Here is a 19958-nt window from a genome sequence, read left to right on the forward strand (position 1 = left end):
GAAAGACGAAACAAACACAGGTACACGTCACAGCAGGTCAACACAACGGCTCTGTTTACATCCATCTGTGACTGCGCAGCACTGAAAAGCCCAGCGTGGGGAGAGGTGTGTGAGAGACAGACCAGGTCGTTGTCCAGCGACTCCAGACTGCCTGAGGTCTGCTGCTCCCCTCCGTCCCACGGCTCCAGGTCCTTCTCCTTATGCTCTCCATTCACACGGCCACTCACCGCAGAGTCCGTAAAGTTATCTGCCCAACACACACACACACACACACACACACCCCATAAACACACACCATAAACACACACCATAAACACACACACACACACACACACACACACACACCATAAACACGTAACCAGTACACACCCACAAATACACATAAAGCCATAATGAAGCACAGTCAAAAACAAACAGCATCACACACAGGACAGACAGACAGAGGGTTAGACACACACACACACACACACACAGCAGAAAGACAGAGGGTTAGACACACACACACACACACACACAGCAGAAAGACAGAGGGTTAGACACACACACACACAGAGGAGAGGAAGTCAGAAGGTGAAACAAAGGAAGTCAGAGGGTGAATCAAAGTGAATTAAGACCATTAACAGAATCACAGAGAAAGAAAGATGAGCCCATCACACAAGCTGCTGTGGGGAAACTGGCTCAGTGTTCGGGTCACCAGGGGCCTGTGCTCTCGGACCAGCACCAGCTGCTCACCGTTCAGACTGACCGCAAGTGTGCAAAACGGTGCAAAGAGTGAAACCAGACTGGTCGGTCTGCTCTGCTGCGGCTCTACGGCCCACCCCTCCCAAACTAACGGCCTTTCAAACGAATCCTCACTGCTCAAGTCAAACACAACACCCTTTCAAATGAATCCTCACTGCTCAAGTCAAACACAACACCCTTTCAAAGTAACCCTCACTGCTCAAGTCAAACACAACACCCTTTCAAATGAATCCTCACTGCTCAAGTCAAACACAACACCCTTTCAAACGAATCCTCACTGCTCAAGTCAAACACAACACCCTTTCAAAGTAATCCTCACTGCTCAAGTCAAACACAACACCCTTTCAAAGTAACCCTCACTGCTCAAGTCAAACACAACACCCTTTCAAACGAATCCTCACTGCTCAAGTCAAACACAACACCCTTTCAAAGTAATCCTCACTGCTCAAGTCAAAGTCTTGCTTTATTCAGGCATCGCACAGTTTGGTTGACCGACAAAAGATTTAGATGAAACTGTTCATTAATTAAAAGATTTAGATGAAACTGTTCATTAATTAAAAGATTTAGATGAAACTGTTCATTAATGGAAAGATTTAGATGAAACTGTTCATTAATGAAAAGATTTAGATGAAACTGTTCATTAATGAAAAGATTTAGATGAAACTGTTCATTAATGGAAAGATTTAGATGAAACTGTTCATTAATTAAAAGATTTAGATGAAACTGTTCATTAACGGAAAGATTTAGATGAAACTGTTCATTAATTAAACGATTTAGATGAAACTGTTCATTAATGGAAAGATTTAGATGAAACTGTTCATTAATGAAAAGATTTAGATGAAACTGTTCATTAATGGAAAGATTTAGATGAAACTGTTCATTAATGGAAAGATTTAGATGAAACTGTTCATTAATGGAAAGATTTAGATGAAACTGTTCATTAATGGAAAGATTTAGATGAAACTGTTCATTAATGAAAAGATTTAGATGAAACTGTTCATTAATTAAAAGATTTAGATGAAACTGTTCATTAATGGAAAGATTTAGATGAAACTGTTCATTAATGGAAAGGAACAGAGAACAGCCCAGAGTTCTTTTTTTTTTTACGTATTTTATGTACTTTTAAAGTCGTTGTATTTATTACCATGTACGCGGAAGTTGTTATAGCATACGATCGCCAAAGACTCTTTATGGGACATTTCAGTAGATTTCTACGCAACAGAAAATTTAACAAAAGGATCTACCTGTGGAGGAACGGAGGGACAGCGGAACACAGCAGGGACAGGGACGCCTGTCCCCCAATCAGAGCCATCAGGCTCTGGGGTCACGAGGTGCGAACGACCCTCCAGGCGGGGGTTACGAGGTGGCCTACTAGTGAAATCACGCCAGAGGGGATGGAGACCAGCCCTACCAGCATTCTCCTGACCAGCGTTCAGTCTCTGGCCAATAAGACAGACAAGCTGAACTGTCGTATCGCCTCACAGCGGGACGTTACGGAGCGCTGTGCCGTGATTGTAATGGCTAATCTACATGATACCTGAGGAGGTGGCGCAGCCACAGGGATTTCCTTTGTTCTGGGTGGACGGGACAGCGGAGTCCACAGGGAAGAACAAAACAAAAGTGGGGGCGTCAGCTGTACGGACAATCAGGTCCCTTCACAACACTGATCACCTAGCCTGGAGGTACTGCCAACCAAGTGTCGCCCTTTTTATCGACCGAGGGAAACCTCTGCTATTCTCATGGCAGCGGTTTACATCCGCCAACGAGCTGACGCAAACGCTGCCCTGAGCGAACTCTACAGTGAGATTAGCAAACTTCAGAATCACTGCCCTGAGCGAACTCTACAGTGAGATTAGCAAACTTCAGAATCACTGCCCTGAGCGAACTCTACAGTGAGATGAGCAAACTTCAGAATCACTGCCCTGAGCGAACTCTACAGTGAGATGAGCAAACTTCAGAATCACTGCCCTGAGCGAACTCTACAGTGAGATGAGCAAACTTCAGAATCACTGCCCTGAGCGAACTCTACAGTGAGATGAGCAAACTTCAGAATCACTGCCCTGAGCGAACTCTACAGTGAGATGAGCAAACTTCAGAATCACTGCCCTGAGCGAACTCTACAGTGAGATGAGCAAACTTCAGAATCACTGCCCTGAGCGAACTCTACAGTGAGATGAGCAAACTTCAGAATCACTGCCCTGAGCGAACTCTACAGTGAGATGAGCAAACTTCAGAATCACTGCCCTGAGCGAACTCTACAGTGAGATGAGCAAACTTCAGAATCACTGCCCTGAGCGAACTCTACAGTGAGATGAGCAAACTTCAGAATCACTGCCCTGAGCGAACTCTACAGTGAGATGAGCAAACTTCAGAATCACTGCCCTGAGCGAACTCTACAGTGAGATTAGCAAACTTCAGAATCACTGCCCTGAGCGAACTCTACAGTGAGATGAGCAAACTTCAGAATCACTGCCCTGAGCGAACTCTACAGTGAGATTAGCAAACTTCAGAATCACTGCCCTGAGTGAACTCTACAGTGAGATGAGCAAACTTCAGAATCACTGCCCTGAGCGAACTCTACAGTGAGATTAGCAAACTTCAGAATCACTGCCCTGAGTGAACTCTACAGTGAGATGAGCAAACTTCAGAATCACTGCCCTGAGCGAACTCTACAGTGAGATTAGCAAACTTCAGAATCACTGCCCTGAGTGAACTCTACAGTGAGATGAGCAAACTTCAGAATCACTGCCCTGAGCGAACTCTACAGTGAGATTAGCAAACTTCAGAATCACTGCCCTGAGTGAACTCTACAGTGAGATTAGCAAACTTCAGAATCACTGCCCTGAGTGAACTCTACAGTGAGATGAGCAAACTTCAGAATCACTGCCCTGAGCGAACTCTACAGTGAGATTAGCAAACTTCAGAATCACTGCCCTGAGTGAACTCTACAGTGAGATGAGCAAACTTCAGAATCACTGCCCTGAGTGAACTCTACAGTGAGATTAGCAAACTTCAGAATCACTGCCCTGAGTGAACTCTACAGTGAGATTAGCAAACTTCAGAATCACTGCCCTGAGCGAACTCTACAGTGAGATGAGCAAACTTCAGAATCACTGCCCTGAGCGAACTCTACAGTGAGATTAGCAAACTTCAGAATCACTGCCCTGAGCGAACTCTACAGTGAGATTAGCAAACTTCAGAATCACTGCCCTGAGTGAACTCTACAGTGAGATTAGCAAACTTCAGAATCACTGCCCTGAGTGAACTCTACAGTGAGATGAGCAAACTTCAGAATCACTGCCCTGAGTGAACTCTACAGTGAGATGAGCAAACTTCAGAATCACTGCCCTGAGTGAACTCTACAGTGAGATGAGCAAACTTCAGAATCACTGCCCTGAGTGAACTCTACAGTGAGATTAGCAAACTTCAGAATCACTGCCCTGAGTGAACTCTACAGTGAGATTAGCAAACTTCAGAATCACTGCCCTGAGCGAACTCTACAGTGAGATGAGCAAACTTCAGAATCACTGCCCTGAGTGAACTCTACAGTGAGATTAGCAAACTTCAGAATCACTGCCCTGAGCGAACTCTACAGTGAGATGAGCAAACTTCAGAATCACTGCCCTGAGCGAACTCTACAGTGAGATGAGCAAACTTCAGAATCACTGCCCTGAGCGAACTCTACAGTGAGATGAGCAAACTTCAGAATCACTGCCCTGAGCGAACTCTACAGTGAGATGAGCAAACTTCAGAATCACTGCCCTGAGCGAACTCTACAGTGAGATGAGCAAACTTCAGAATCACTGCCCTGAGCGAACTCTACAGTGAGATTAGCAAACTTCAGAATCACTGCCCTGAGCGAACTCTACAGTGAGATTAGCAAACTTCAGAATCACTGCCCTGAGCGAACTCTACAGTGAGATGAGCAAACTTCAGAATCACTGCCCTGAGTGAACTCTACAGTGAGATGAGCAAACTTCAGAATCACTGCCCTGAGCGAACTCTACAGTGAGATTAGCAAACTTCAGAATCACTGCCCTGAGTGAACTCTACAGTGAGATGAGCAAACTTCAGAATCACTGCCCTGAGCGAACTCTACAGTGAGATTAGCAAACTTCAGAATCACTGCCCTGAGTGAACTCTACAGTGAGATGAGCAAACTTCAGAATCACTGCCCTGAGCGAACTCTACAGTGAGATTAGCAAACTTCAGAATCACTGCCCTGAGTGAACTCTACAGTGAGATTAGCAAACTTCAGAATCACTGCCCTGAGTGAACTCTACAGTGAGATGAGCAAACTTCAGAATCACTGCCCTGAGCGAACTCTACAGTGAGATTAGCAAACTTCAGAATCACTGCCCTGAGTGAACTCTACAGTGAGATGAGCAAACTTCAGAATCACTGCCCTGAGTGAACTCTACAGTGAGATTAGCAAACTTCAGAATCACTGCCCTGAGTGAACTCTACAGTGAGATTAGCAAACTTCAGAATCACTGCCCTGAGCGAACTCTACAGTGAGATGAGCAAACTTCAGAATCACTGCCCTGAGTGAACTCTACAGTGAGATTAGCAAACTTCAGAATCACTGCCCTGAGCGAACTCTACAGTGAGATGAGCAAACTTCAGAATCACTGCCCTGAGCGAACTCTACAGTGAGATGAGCAAACTTCAGAATCACTGCCCTGAGCGAACTCTACAGTGAGATGAGCAAACTTCAGAATCACTGCCCTGAGCGAACTCTACAGTGAGATTAGCAAACTTCAGAATCACTGCCCTGAGCGAACTCTACAGTGAGATTAGCAAACTTCAGAATCACTGCCCTGAGTGAACTCTACAGTGAGATTAGCAAACTTCAGAATCACTGCCCTGAGTGAACTCTACAGTGAGATGAGCAAACTTCAGAATCACTGCCCTGAGCGAACTCTACAGTGAGATTAGCAAACTTCAGAATCACTGCCCTGAGTGAACTCTACAGTGAGATGAGCAAACTTCAGAATCACTGCCCTGAGTGAACTCTACAGTGAGATTAGCAAACTTCAGAATCACTGCCCTGAGTGAACTCTACAGTGAGATTAGCAAACTTCAGAATCACTGCCCTGAGCGAACTCTACAGTGAGATGAGCAAACTTCAGAATCACTGCCCTGAGTGAACTCTACAGTGAGATTAGCAAACTTCAGAATCACTGCCCTGAGCGAACTCTACAGTGAGATGAGCAAACTTCAGAATCACTGCCCTGAGCGAACTCTACAGTGAGATGAGCAAACTTCAGAATCACTGCCCTGAGCGAACTCTACAGTGAGATGAGCAAACTTCAGAGTCGCCACCCAGAGGCAGTCCCCATCACTGCAGGTGACTTCAACCACTGCAACTTAAAAAAGGTAATGCAAAAATATCATCAACGCATCTCCTGCCCGACCAGAAACGGAAAGACTCTTGACTACTGCTACACCACGATACATCATGCCTACCGTGCGATCGCACGACCGGCTATTGGCAATTCAGATCACAAGTCTGTGCTCCTACTTCCTGTTTAAAAACAGAAGTCGAAAACCACGCCCACAACAGTGAGAACGGTGCGATGCTGGACAGATGACTCTAAACTACAGCTGCAGGGTGGACTGGAAATCACACACTGGAGTGTATTCAGGACCACAGACCTGGATGTGTATGCAGATCATGTCAGTGGATACATTAACAGGCTGGTGGAGGAATGCATTCCCATCAAGTCTGTTCATTCATTTCCAAATCGCAAACCATGGATGAACCCAGATACCTGTAATAAACTAAGGGAACGGAATACCGCTTTCAAATCAGGGGACTCTAATCTCTCCAAAAAGGCCAGGTATGACCTCAGAAATATCATCAAAACTGCATAAACGGATTACAGAAACAAACTGGAATCACAGTACGGAGGCTCAGACACCACACACATGCGGCAGGGACTGAGGGTCATCACTGACTACAAGGGGAGCTCAGGGGGAGTCATTGACACTGACCCCTCCCTACCAGACCAGCTGAACTTGTTTTACGTTCGCTTTGAGAGGGAGGACTCTGAGCCAACCACCAGAATGGCCGACCATCCAGAGGACCACATACTGCAACTGTCTGAGTCCGAGGTCCGCAGATCCGTTAGGAGGGTGAATGCAGGAAGGGCAGCTGGCCCAGGCACATCAACCCCTCTACCCCCTACAGTGCCTTAGGAAAAGTGGCACAAGAACACGACGGCTTGTGAACTTTTACCATGGCACCATGGAGAGTGTTCTGAAAGGCGGTGTCATTGTGTGGTATGGCAACACCACTACACAGGACAGGGAAGCCATCCAGAGGGTCGTGAGGACTGCGGAAAAGATCATTGGGCGTGCACTTCCATCCATCGAGGAGATCTTTCGGACCAGGTGTTGGAAGAAGGCCAGCTCCACCATACAGGACCACAATCACCCTGGGCACCAACTGTCCTCCCCCGTGCGGTCCGATTGCTGGTACCACAGCATTCGTACCAGGACAAGCAGGTTTAAGAACAGTTTTTACCCACAGGCAGTGCGCCTACTGGGCTGTTAATCGCTCAATTACTGGACATATAATTGTGCTGGGAACTTGGCTACATAGCATGCAGGGAGTCTCACTGTACTGCACTGCACTGCACTGGTCCCTTTATCATTATCATTATACTGCACTGCACTGGTCCCTTTATCATTATCATTATACTGCACTGGTCCCTTTATCATTATCATTATACTGCACTGCACTGGTCCCTTTATCATTATACTGCACTGCACTGGTCCCTTTATCATTATCATTATCCTACACTGCACTGGTCCCTTTATCATTATCATTATACTGCACTGCACTGGTCCCTTTATCATTATACTGCACTGCACTGGTCCCTTTATCATTATCATTATACTGCACTGCACTGGTCCCTTTATCATTATCATTATACTGCACTGCACTGGTCCCTTTATCATTATCATTTATCATTATACTACACTGGTCCCTTTATCATTATCATTATACTACACTGCACTGGTCCCTTTATCATTATACTGCACTGCACTGGTCCCTTTATCATTATCATTATACTACACTGGTCCCTTTATCATTATCATTATACTGCACTGGTCCCTTTATCATTATCATTATACTGCACTGCACTGGTCCCTTTATCATTATCATTATACTGCACTGGTCCCTTTATCATTATACTGCACTGCACTGGTCCCTTTATCATTATCATTATACTGCACTGGTCCCTTTATCATTATCATTATACTGCACTGGTCCCTTTATCATTATACTGCACTGCACTGGTCCCTTTATCATTATCATTATACTGCACTGGTCCCTTTATCATTATCATTATACTGCACTGCACTGGTCCCTTTATCATTATCATTTATCATTATACTACACTGGTCCCTTTATCATTATCATTATACTACACTGCACTGGTCCCTTTATCATTATACTGCACTGCACTGCACTGGTCCCTTTATCATTATCATTATACTACACTGGTCCCTTTATCATTATACTGCACTGCACTGCACTGGTCCCTTTATCATTATCATTATACTACACTGGTCCCTTTATCATTATCATTATACTACACTGCACTGGTCCCTTTATCATTATACTACACTGCACTGGTCCCTTTATCATTATCATTATACTGCACTGCACTGGTCCCTTTATCATTATCATTATACTACACTGCACTGGTCCCTTTATCATTATACTACACTGCACTGGTCCCTTTATCATTATCATTATACTGCACTGCACTGGTCCCTTTATCATTATACTACACTGCACTGGTCCCTTTATCATTATCATTATACTGCACTGCACTGGTCCCTTTATCATTATCATTATACTGCCCTGGTCCCTTTATCATTATCATTATACTGCCCTGGTCCCTTTATCATTATCATTATACTGCCCTGGTCCCTTTATCATTATCATTATACTGCCCTGGTCCCTTTATCATTATCATTATACTGCACTGGTCCCTTTATCATTATCATTATACTGCACTGCACTGGTCCCTTTATCATTATCATTATACTACACTGGTCCCTTTATCATTATCATTATACTACACTGCACTGGTCCCTTTATCATTATCATTATCCTACACTGCACTGGTCCCTTTATCATTATACTGCACTGCACTGCACCCTTTATCATTATCATTATACTGCACTGGTCCCTTTATCATTATCATTATACTGCACTGCACTGGTCCCTTTATCATTATCATTATACTACACTGCACTGGTCCCTTTATCATTATACTACACTGCACTGGTCCCTTTATCATTATCATTATACTACACTGCACTGGTCCCTTTATCATTATCATTATACTATACTGGTCCCTTTATCATTATCATTATACTACACTGGTCCCTTTATCATTATCATTATACTACACTGCACTGGTCCCTTTATCATTATCATTATCCTACACTGCACTGGTCCCTTTATCATTATACTGCACTGCACTGCACTGGTCCCTTTATCATTATCATTATACTGCACTGCACTGGTCCCTTTATCATTATACTGCACTGCACTGGTCCCTTTATCATTATCATTATACTGCACTGGTCCCTTTATCATTATCATTATACTGCACTGGTCCCTTTATCATTATCATTTATCATTATACTACACTGCACTGGTCCCTTTATCATTATCATTATACTGCGCTGCACTGGTCCCTTTATCATTATCATTGTACTGCACTGGTCCCTTTATCATTATCATTATACTGCACTGGTCCCTTTATCATTATCATTATACTACACTGCACTGGTCCCTTTATCATTATCATTTATCATTATACTACACTGCACTGGTCCCTTTATCATTATCATTATACTGCGCTGCACTGGTCCCTTTATCATTATCATTGTACTGCACTGCACTGGTCCCTTTATCATTATCATTATACTGCACTGGTCCCTTTATCATTATCATTATACTGCACTGCACTGGTCCCTATAATTATCATTATACTGCACTGGTCCCTTTATCATTATCATTATACTGCACTGGTCCCTTTATCATTATCATTATACTGCACTGGTCCCTTTATCATTATCATTATACTGCACTGCACTGGTCCCTTTATCATTATACTGCACTGCACTGGTCCCTTTATCATTATCATTATACTGCACTGCACTGGTCCCTTTATCATTATCATTGTACTGCACTGCACTGGTCCCTTTATCATTATCATTATACTGCACTGGTCCCTTTATCATTATCATTATACTGCACTGCACTGGTCCCTATAATTATCATTATACTGCACTGGTCCCTTTATCATTATCATTATACTGCACTGGTCCCTTTATCATTATCATTATACTGCACTGGTCCCTTTATCATTATCATTATACTGCACTGGTCCCTTTATCATTATCATTATACTACACTGCACTGGTCCCTTTATCATTATCATTTATCATTATACTACACTGCACTGGTCCCTTTATCATTATCATTATACTGCGCTGCACTGGTCCCTTTATCATTATCATTGTACTGCACTGCACTGGTCCCTTTATCATTATCATTATACTGCACTGGTCCCTTTATCATTATCATTATACTGCACTGCACTGGTCCCTTTATCATTATCATTATACTACACTGGCCACTTTATCATTTATCATTATACTGCACTGGTCCCTTTATCATTATCATTATACTGCACTGGTCCCTTTATCATTATCATTATACTGCACTGGTCCCTTTATCATTATCATTAGATTATTAATAATTACTATGTTATTATCACTGCACTGGTCCCTTTTCTACATTTTTTCACACCACCCACCATAGTATTACAGCTCTTCCTCAGTCACATGACTCTTCTTAGTCACTTTTTATTGTACATTTACTGTATTTCATTGTATTTATTATGTACTTTCTTACTGTTTATGTTTATGTACTTTCTTACTGTTTATGTTTATGTACTTTCTTACTGTTTAGAATTTAGGTTTAGAAGTGATGTTGTAATGAGTGGGGCGTTCCATTGTTACGAATCTTGAATCTAGAGTTAGAGCAAAGGATTGATCCAGTACGACCATTAGGATAGAGGAGAGAACCAGTACGACCATTAGAGTAAAGGGGAGAACCAGTACAACCATTAGAGTAAAGGGGAGAACCAGTACAACCATTAGAGTAAAGGGGAGAACCAGTACGACCATTAGAGTAAAGGGGAGAACCAGTACGACCATTAGAGTAAAGTGGAGAACCAGTACGACCATTAGAGTAAAGGGGAGAACCAGTACAACCATTAGAGTAAAGGGGAGAACCAGTACAACCATTAGAGTAAAGGGGAGAACCAGTATGATCATTAGAGTAAAGGGGAGAACCAGTACGACCATTAGAGTAAAGGGGAGAACCAGTACGATCATTAGAGTAAATGAGTGAACCAGTAAGACCATTAGAGTAAAGGGGAGAACCAGTATGATCATTAGAGTAAAGGGGAGAACCAGTACGACCATTAGAGTAAAGGGGAGAACCAGTACGATCATTAGAGTAAATGAGTGAACCAGTAAGACCATTAGAGTAAAGGGGAGAACCAGTACGATCATTAGAGTAAATGAGTGAACCAGTAAGACCATTGGGAGAAAGGAGAGAGAGAGAGACTTTAGGGAAGGGTGATGTGGGCCCTGTTGAGGTCCTCTCCTTTCATAAGGACGACTGAGCATTGCCATGGAGATATACACTAAGCATTGCCATGGAGACGATGTGGACATGCTACACTGAGGATGGGCATTTTTGGGCATGAGCTTGTGAGTGTATAACTCTGTGCTGCAGTGAGGGATACTGGGTGGTTTTCCGTTCTCTACTCAAACAGAGAAAGAATGTGTTCACAATTTCATCCGTGAACTCTCTCTGCAGGCCCGAATGTCTCTGGGTAACTTTAATGCTGAGGAAATCAAACACAGCGACTCCTTGACAGGTTGAGTGCCAAGGTTAACAGATCAGGTGAAAGGATTAACAGATTGGGTGAAAGGATTAACAGATTAGGTGAAAGGATTAACAGATAACAGAGATAGAGATAACAAAACTCAACGGTTTCAGCGAGAGTGTAAAAGCCAATGACTGAGTTGATATTTTGTGCTCAGATTAATCTACTGATTTGGAAACCTGAACACACACAGTGACACGGTCAACCTGAGACCGTCTTAAAGAGCCCGGGAGCAGCCAGGCTACAGGGGGTTACTGCTGTGAGCTGCACCAACAGCGATCCAGGCGTGGAACTGTCCCCAGCCACCCCTCCACTCACAGTCCCATCTTTCCAGAGAGCTGTGGGTTTGCGCAGACGCACGGCAGCTGACGGTCCAGTCAGAGCAAGACACAACAGTGGCATTCACAGAGAAAGACATGCCCAGACTTCAGACACGTCCTACAGTGTCCAAACCCCATCTGCGCCAAAGCATCAGTCATTTCCATTATGTGTCTACACACACAGCGTTTAAGGACATCTGCTCACTGCAGAAAGTCATCTGAAGTCTGACACCATCTCAGACCAGCCCAGGAGACTGGAGGCATTTCCCAAACACAGGCTCTCAACCAAAACAAATCAAAGCAAAAGAAACAAAGCAAGGGGGGGGGAGGGGTGCAAACGAAGCAAACGGCCAAATTACCTGCGTCAGACGAGACTTTAGTCAGGAAAGGGAGGGACAGAGAGAAACAGGGAAAGAGAACATGAAGAGACAGAGTCAATGAAAGTCATGGACCTCTTCCCAGGCCAAGACTTCACAATGTGTAAATGTTTAGCATGATTCTACCAGAGCTACTGTCTGTCATACATGCTACGTTTGAAGAGATGTGGTTTACAGAGTAACTGAGAGAACATTCAAATGCAGAGGTGATTTACTGTGGATACTGGGAAACTAGACATCCCATATCTAATACTATAACCCCCCCCCCAATTCTAATACATCTAATACTATAAATCCCCCCCCCATTCTAATATATCTAATACTATAACCCCCCCCCCCAATTCTAATATATCTAATACTATAAATCCCCCCCCATTCTACTATATCTAATACTATAACCCCCCCCCCAATTCTAATATATCTAATACTATAAATCCCCCCCCCCCATTCTACTATATCTAATACTATAACCGCCCCCCCCCAATTCTAATATATCTAATAGTATAAATCCCCCCCCATTCTAATACATCTAATACTATAAATCCCCCTCGCCCCCATTCTACTATATCTAATACTATAACCCCCCCCCCCAATTCTAATACATCTAATACTATAACCCCCCCCCCCCCCAATTCTAATATATCTAATAATATAAATCCCCCCTCGCCCCCATTCTAATACATCTAATACTATAAATCCCCCCCCCATTCTAACATATCTAATACTATAAACTGCTAATCAAACGGGTCATGACTGCCCTCCAAAAAGGAACAGAACATTCGGCTAATACTCACAGCCTGACTGGGTAAGAGATATAATAAATAATAATAATAATAATAATAATAATAATAATAATAATCATAATCATCATCACTGCCACAGTCTAATGATGGCCCTCATTCACTGCATAACACAACACAGAGAGACCACATAAAAGATCTGACATGAGGAGCTCAACAGAGAGAAAGACGAGAGAGTGGGGGGGGGGGGGGCACAGAAGGAGAAGGAGAAAGAGAGAGACAGAAGGAGAGGGGGAGAGAGAGAGAGAGAGAGAGAGTCTCTGTTCTTATGCACACGTGTCTCACTGCTTATACAGACTCTGCTCTGAAAACTGGAGAAACAATCCAGGACTTTGTCTGGGAGTGTTGGGACACAGGCCGTGGTATTGTCAGGAGAGAAACGGGGGCTTAGAGACTTTAATCTGGAGATTAACCTGCTCTGATGACTTGACAATATGCCGACACACCGCGGCTACATAACCTCTGACTGTCCCGCAGAAGGAGTGTGCTCCGCGGGAAAAGGCGGGATGAGAACCAGAGATGAAGAGAGAGAGGGGGAGGGACTCACCTTTCTTGGCATAGTTGAGGTCCACGTCTTTGAACTGAACCAGCACCACGTCTGAAGGTTTAAAGATCATGCGTTCCACGATATCCTCACGGCGCGGCCCGACGCTGGGCTCCAGAACTTTCATATGGGCTGCGTCCAGGACCAGGTCACACTGCCAACAGGAAACACACACACACACACACACACAGTCACTGTCTAAACAACACTGTTCTACCAGTAGCGCTGAGACCGCAGACTTACGGTGTGTGTTCTAACATAGTCAGTTTAATGTAGTTTTGCCTACAGCAGTAACGGAGTCTAAAGACTGACTGGGCCACAGAACCGCAGGCTGATTTCAGCAGGGAGACCAGTCTATGGGTCCCTCACCCAATCACAGTCGCGGCGGTGGTCTGACCTAAAACCCTGCAGAATCTCAGGCCTTCAGGACTGGACTGGGACAACTCTGCTCTGTAGTTTCACTTCTACGAGACCTGAAAGTGCAGACACTGCACCTGCTTCATGTCATCTGTGAATTAATCTTCCTCAGCTACGCCTCAGTGCATTCATAACCACACTCCCTCACAAACGGGTTCATATGAACATGGAGACGAAGTGGAAAAGCAGCGTGGGAGGGGGGGTCTGCTTGCCGGGCGTCGCCGTACCTCTGGGCCGTAGGTCTTAAACACGCCTTCATAGATCCCACCGTTTTTCACCTTCAGTTCACACTTGCTTCCCTGTGAGTGAGTTTAGAGACAGGCATGTTAGTTCCCTTCAGTTCACTTACACTGCCATATGCTTCAGACAACAGGCAGAATAATCCCATTAGACCATTACTTCTCCTAATTAAAAACAATCTGTAATGTTAAGCACAGCAGAGTGGCTGTCTAATCTGACATTACAGTGCTCCTGTTCGGAAATAAAGACTTATTTGAGGCATGGAGATGTTTGTCTTCTCACTGTCTGATCAGGGGACAGTCTGTACCAGCAGCAGAGTATGGGTGCTGGGGTTTTTTTTTTTTTGTTGGTTTTTTTTGGCCCAACAAAGCGAAAAAGAGACAGTGATTCAATCAGGAGAGCTGCCTGCTGAGTCAGATGAGTTGAAAAATCAACATTCTCTGTACAGCTGACCTGCCCGCGGGACCCCATACAACACACAACACACGCTGCACACACAACACACAACACATTCCACATCTGGACCAGATACAGAGCCAGCTTACCACGACTGAGGTCAGGATATGAACCATTCTCATGTTTGCATAAACGCCACTGAAAGTCACCTGGGGAAACAGACAAAATCATTCTTTAACACACTACACATCACTTACCATTACACCACAAAGCTTTACCACTGGAAACAGAGTGAAGGTGTACAGTCAAAACAAGCAAGGGCTCTCCCCTGACAAGGCCTGCTCTGAGACTCACACAAGAATTCTCAGTGAACTCTCAGAAAAATCTCACAACAACATCTCAGGCCTTCCAGGCATTTTCATGTCAAAAGTGTTGTGACATCTCCTAAAGGAACGGAGGTTTTTTTCCTCTCTCTCTCCTGCATTTGAAACCAAAGTCTGTTTTGAGTTGAGCAGGTATTATCTGTAAGGTAGGCCTAATCCATAAGACACAGACACAGACACAGACACAGCCAGGGTGTGAGGTTTTTCATACTCACTGCAGTGGTGGGTCCTTTGGCACTATTCCGTCCTCTGTAGAGAAAATTCACATTATTACTGAAAGACAACAGTCGTCATATCTCAACTCACAGACCAAGGCAATCAAGACCACAGGCAAAAGCTCCATCTGAATTTTACACTGAACCATAGTATGAAGTCTTGGCCAAGTTATCAAATGGAGAGAGAGAGAGCGAGAGAGAGAGAGAGCGAGAGAGCGAGAGAGAGAGAGAGCGAGAGAGAGAGAGAGCGAGAGAGAGAGAGAGAGAGAGAGAGCAAGAGTGAAATCTTACCAAACCTGTGATTGAGCCAAGGGTCAAGGGAGAGAAAAGGCACAGTACAATACACAGTACAATACACAGTACAATACACAGTACAATATGGTTACTGTGATGTTGGACTTTTAACAGTGACATATTAGAGGGCTACTCTCTCTGTCTCCAACACACACACACACTCACTCACTCACACACACGCACACTCACTCACACACATAGCGTTATGACCAATGCTTAGCTGCAGCCAGTCGGACAGGGACAGATACCAGTCCAAAAGCAACATCACTGAACTGTGGTCGCAGCTGCTGTGTTCTATATGGTTCTGCTTGGTGTATTTCCCATATTTGTAGTTAATGCATATATGCACCCGCCCAAAGCCCAGGATTACACTGAGGGCCTTTGACTAGGCACGTTGGCCGGCCTAAAAATCACCTCTGTCACTCTGAGAAACATGCACCAAAATAACGCTCACACACAAACGGCATGTTTCAAGGGCACAATTTTACACAAGCAACCCTCACAAACGTCAAGGTTGAGGGCCGTCGCTTGACCCCACTCTTCCAGACCTCTCACGCAAACTTACGTGTGCGCACTCCCTCTTTTCACACACACACAAACACACACACACACAGGCATTTCGTGATTCAATGACCCAGCGGATGCTAATCCTACACAAGCTAAATACTCAGTGCGTGAGCGCTGGCAGGTAACAGAGCCTCTGCTCGTCACGTTTAACACTCAGTATAATATGCATTCATTTAAACTCAACCGGATTCAGTGATGGGTCATAAGGTGCCACCATGATTCCATTACAACTCAAAAAAAGTATCCTGATGCTAAGGTTAGAAGAGGGAATTTAGTGAAACGTCATTCCTGAAGTAACATGCCTTAGCATTGTAGTAGGACCAAATCATCGAGTAAAATGGCTATGAACCAAAATTAACTACTGATGGTCGTTAGAAATGACATTACATAGAACGGTTATTAGACTGAACTGTTTTTTTTTTAACCAAGGAAGGTTTAAACGTATAGTTTTACGAAATGAGAGCGCTTTAAGTTAGTTAGCAAACAGAAGGCTGATGTGGACTGACAGCGGGTGCCCTAAGGGCTGGCGTTAGCGTCAGAGAGTTATCCGAACCAGTGCGAGGCTCAGCAGTTTGAGAATAACGCAGTTCAAAGGGATATGCGTAAAAAATATAATTAACAACACAAGAGTACGAGGATATAAACGCTATGATGAATGAGCGATGATGTCAAGACAGTTAAACATCACTACGTTAGTTAAACGCCACTGAGTTGGGAGCCGCAGCCTGACAGCACGCTAACGTTAGCGTGAGTTTATCGCCTCTCCTCCTTTAGTAAATTCAAAATATGCACTAAAGGTTAAAATTCCACATGGCAGAGTATTCCAAACATGAGAAAACCTTATCCTAAATAAATATGTGCCACTGTCAACCAGGGTATACAGCCGTAAAAGCCCCACAGGCGTGCTGATTTACTGCTAACCTTACACTGCCTGTAGTAGTGCTAACTAGTACATTCCGGCTGTGCTAATACTAAGTTACCTGGCTCTATTAACATTAAACTGCTACCCAGGAATTTGTCTGAATGTACTGCAGACGGGTAGTACAAAGTCAGGGAACTTAATCACAAGATTTGTGACTGACTGACCCACTCAAGCTCATTAGTGGCCTGTCAGAAAACTTAGCCACACAGCGATCCAACATTTGTCTTGGCCTAAGCCACACAGACGCAGATACACAGGTATCCAATACGCAACACAAATGTTTGAATGTTATCCCATAAATAATTCAAAGTAAGTAGACCACATGCATGTGGCAGTAACCCTTGTTTATAAATTTAAACTGTCAATGTCTAAATTAGTGTGTGGACTATTAAAGCTGTACCGACCTTCCTCAGACAAGTGTGCTGGGACTAAAAAAGCTACACCGACCTTCCTAAACTCTGCCGTCCACCCGGACCTCCACCTCCTCCGGCCCCTGAGCCCGCCGCAGCCCCGCTGCTGCTTCCGCCGGGTTTCCGATTCCCACCGGCCTTCATTGACATGGTGATCCCATACACGACAACTCACGCAGTGTATTTAAACCGTTTATAAAAACTACCTACGCTGTAATCAGCTGATAAAGAAACGTTGATATTAGCCGATGTAGCAGACTAGATTACGGTTAGCTGGTTAGCCTTTAGCCTAGCTACTAGCGCTGATCCACAGTCTGCTCTAATGCTGCTGCTTGGCAGGCTGGCTAGCTTGTATGTATTGTTTCTTATAACAAATATTATCTAGTCCTATTGCAAGACAATGTGAAATTAACTAATATGATGAAAAGTCTATGTAGTTATCCGTTTAATATAATTCGTCTTAAGCTGTTATTTGAAATGTTTAAGTGATCTTTTTCTCCTGTCCAAGGATCTCCGCTGCTGACAGTGAACAGTCTGAAGACAGACAAAAACTAGCGGATGGATATATGCATGAAACACCGCTGCCTGCTGTCATTTCTCACGTGTTTTTCATCTGACAGGTAAAAATCATGTCAAATCTGCTATCGACCACCTGAGATAAAATTAATTATATTAAATTGATATCTTAAATATGTTGTCTTTTGAATTTAGTGGAGAAGTGGACCCAGAATTTTGCACTATTTACAGGAAGTCGAGAGGGCCCTTAAAAATTCAGTAGTAGTACTTGGGCACCCACGTGAGTTGGTGTTACAAGAGGCGTACTATGCTCATATGCTTCCAAATGAAACCGTTATTGTGAATATGATAAACAGTGTAGACGTTTGGCACTTGACGCTAAGCATGAGTGATCTGACAGTTTGTTTAATCCAGTATGTCCAGAATGATGACCGCACTACAACATCTGTAAATCTCAATTCTTTTAGACTGTTCGGCTGTTTTTGCAATGGTCAATGCTTATTGGCTGCATTGCGCAGAAACCTCTACAGCGTAAATGAATGTAGGTATTTTATTGCTTTTAGGTATTTTATTTTGATTAGTTTGATTAGTTCTCCAGAACCTTTTTTGGAACGAAGTAAGCGCTCTCTAACCATAAATAAGCACAACAGATGACGCATGCACGAGGTCTCCAGGAATTCTTTTAATACAAATACTCAGCATGTTCGCCATGTCACGTCAAAGAGGAGACGTGAAGTCAGAAACGGAGACAGATTGAAACCTGCCCACTGTGAAACGGCAGGAGTGGGTCAAATAAAATACAGAACAAACTTCAAGTGAAACCTATAATCAAAAGAGCTGCAAACATTAACTAAAGACTGGATGCCCACATTACACTTGCATGGCAAAACCGGTGCTCAAGGCCCTTTCCCAGACCACTGTCTCTCTCACAGAACCAGATGTGTCATTACTGAATGATGTTTGGTTGACTATGGTCCTAACTGCTGATCTGAGAACAGCTATTTATGTTTAAATGATCTATCTGTGCAGGGCTTGCCAATCCTGGGTCAGACATTCATGCTCATGGGAAAGTATGAAATTCCAGACCCTTTAGGATGCGTTTTGGTCTCTAGGTGTACTGTCTTAATGCCAGCAACCAAATGAATACTGACTAAACCGGTAGAATACAGAGGCCTATGCCATCATGTTACAATTTGTGCCCAATTCTATGGATGTGTTTTCTTATGCAATCTTGTGATTGGTCTAACCTCTCTTTACATAAACCTGTACTCTTTAACCTTCACGACTGCTTCTGTCTCAGGCTTCAGACCAAGAGAGGGGAAGAAGGCATATTTGTGTTCTGTCACAAATGGTCACCTTAATTCTTGGCTTCGGGTGATGATTCATTTAAGACAATACATTTTTAGTGGGTATTTGACCCAGAAGGCATTAGATTAGATTGATTAGATATGATCTCTCTCATTAGCAGTCCCTGTCAGGTTGCCATGACAATCCTGAGCTTATGTGTTTGGGTGATACAATAGCTGGGGGGATAATGCAGAAGGTTTGGCCGGTGACAGCGTCGTCCACCGACTAAGAGAGGTCAGAGGGAAGCAGCTTTGACTTACTTTGGGGCTTAACACACACACACACACACATACAATCACACAACACTGACTCACAACACACACACACACACACACACACACACTATATACAATCACACAACACTGACTCACAACACACACACACACTCATTTGGAAGGCTTAAGATTTCTAGCTTAATGCATCATCTTTCACTGACTGCTGTTTACCCAGCAGGTTCTTTCTGATTGGACGTTTG

The 19958-nt window shown here is 43.8% G+C and overlaps 2 protein-coding genes across 4 annotated transcripts in view; both read right to left on the reverse strand.

Annotated features, from left to right (window-relative positions):
* The window catches only part of atxn2 (ataxin 2), a 40371-nt gene extending 22266 nt beyond the window's left edge, over positions 1-18105 (reverse strand). The window contains exons 1-7 of one of the 2 annotated variants that reach the window (XM_030774724.1): positions 17658-18105; positions 15428-15461; positions 14979-15038; positions 14421-14492; positions 13780-13930; positions 12415-12429; positions 123-247 (exon numbers count right to left, since the gene is read on the reverse strand). In XM_030774724.1, coding sequence (XP_030630584.1) covers positions 123-247; positions 12415-12429; positions 13780-13930; positions 14421-14492; positions 14979-15038; positions 15428-15461; positions 17658-17770 — 570 coding nt within the window. In that variant the 5' untranslated portion in view covers positions 17771-18105. The remainder of the gene's footprint in view (positions 1-122; positions 248-12414; positions 12430-13779; positions 13931-14420; positions 14493-14978; positions 15039-15427; positions 15462-17657) is intronic. The other variant, XM_030774716.1, reaches the window with a different exon arrangement.
* A 1696-nt stretch (positions 18106-19801) lies between these two features.
* mapkapk5 (MAPK activated protein kinase 5) overlaps positions 19802-19958 on the reverse strand; it is a 15759-nt gene continuing 15602 nt past the window's right edge. For both annotated transcript variants that reach the window (XM_030768431.1, XM_030768439.1), the window contains one exon: positions 19802-19958. This exon is cut by the window's right edge and continues 1141 nt beyond it. The gene's annotated coding sequence lies outside the window, so the exon portion shown is untranslated.

Source organism: Chanos chanos, chromosome 1, assembly GCF_902362185.1.
Source record: "Chanos chanos chromosome 1, fChaCha1.1, whole genome shotgun sequence".
NCBI classification, from domain to species: domain Eukaryota; kingdom Metazoa; phylum Chordata; class Actinopteri; order Gonorynchiformes; family Chanidae; genus Chanos; species Chanos chanos.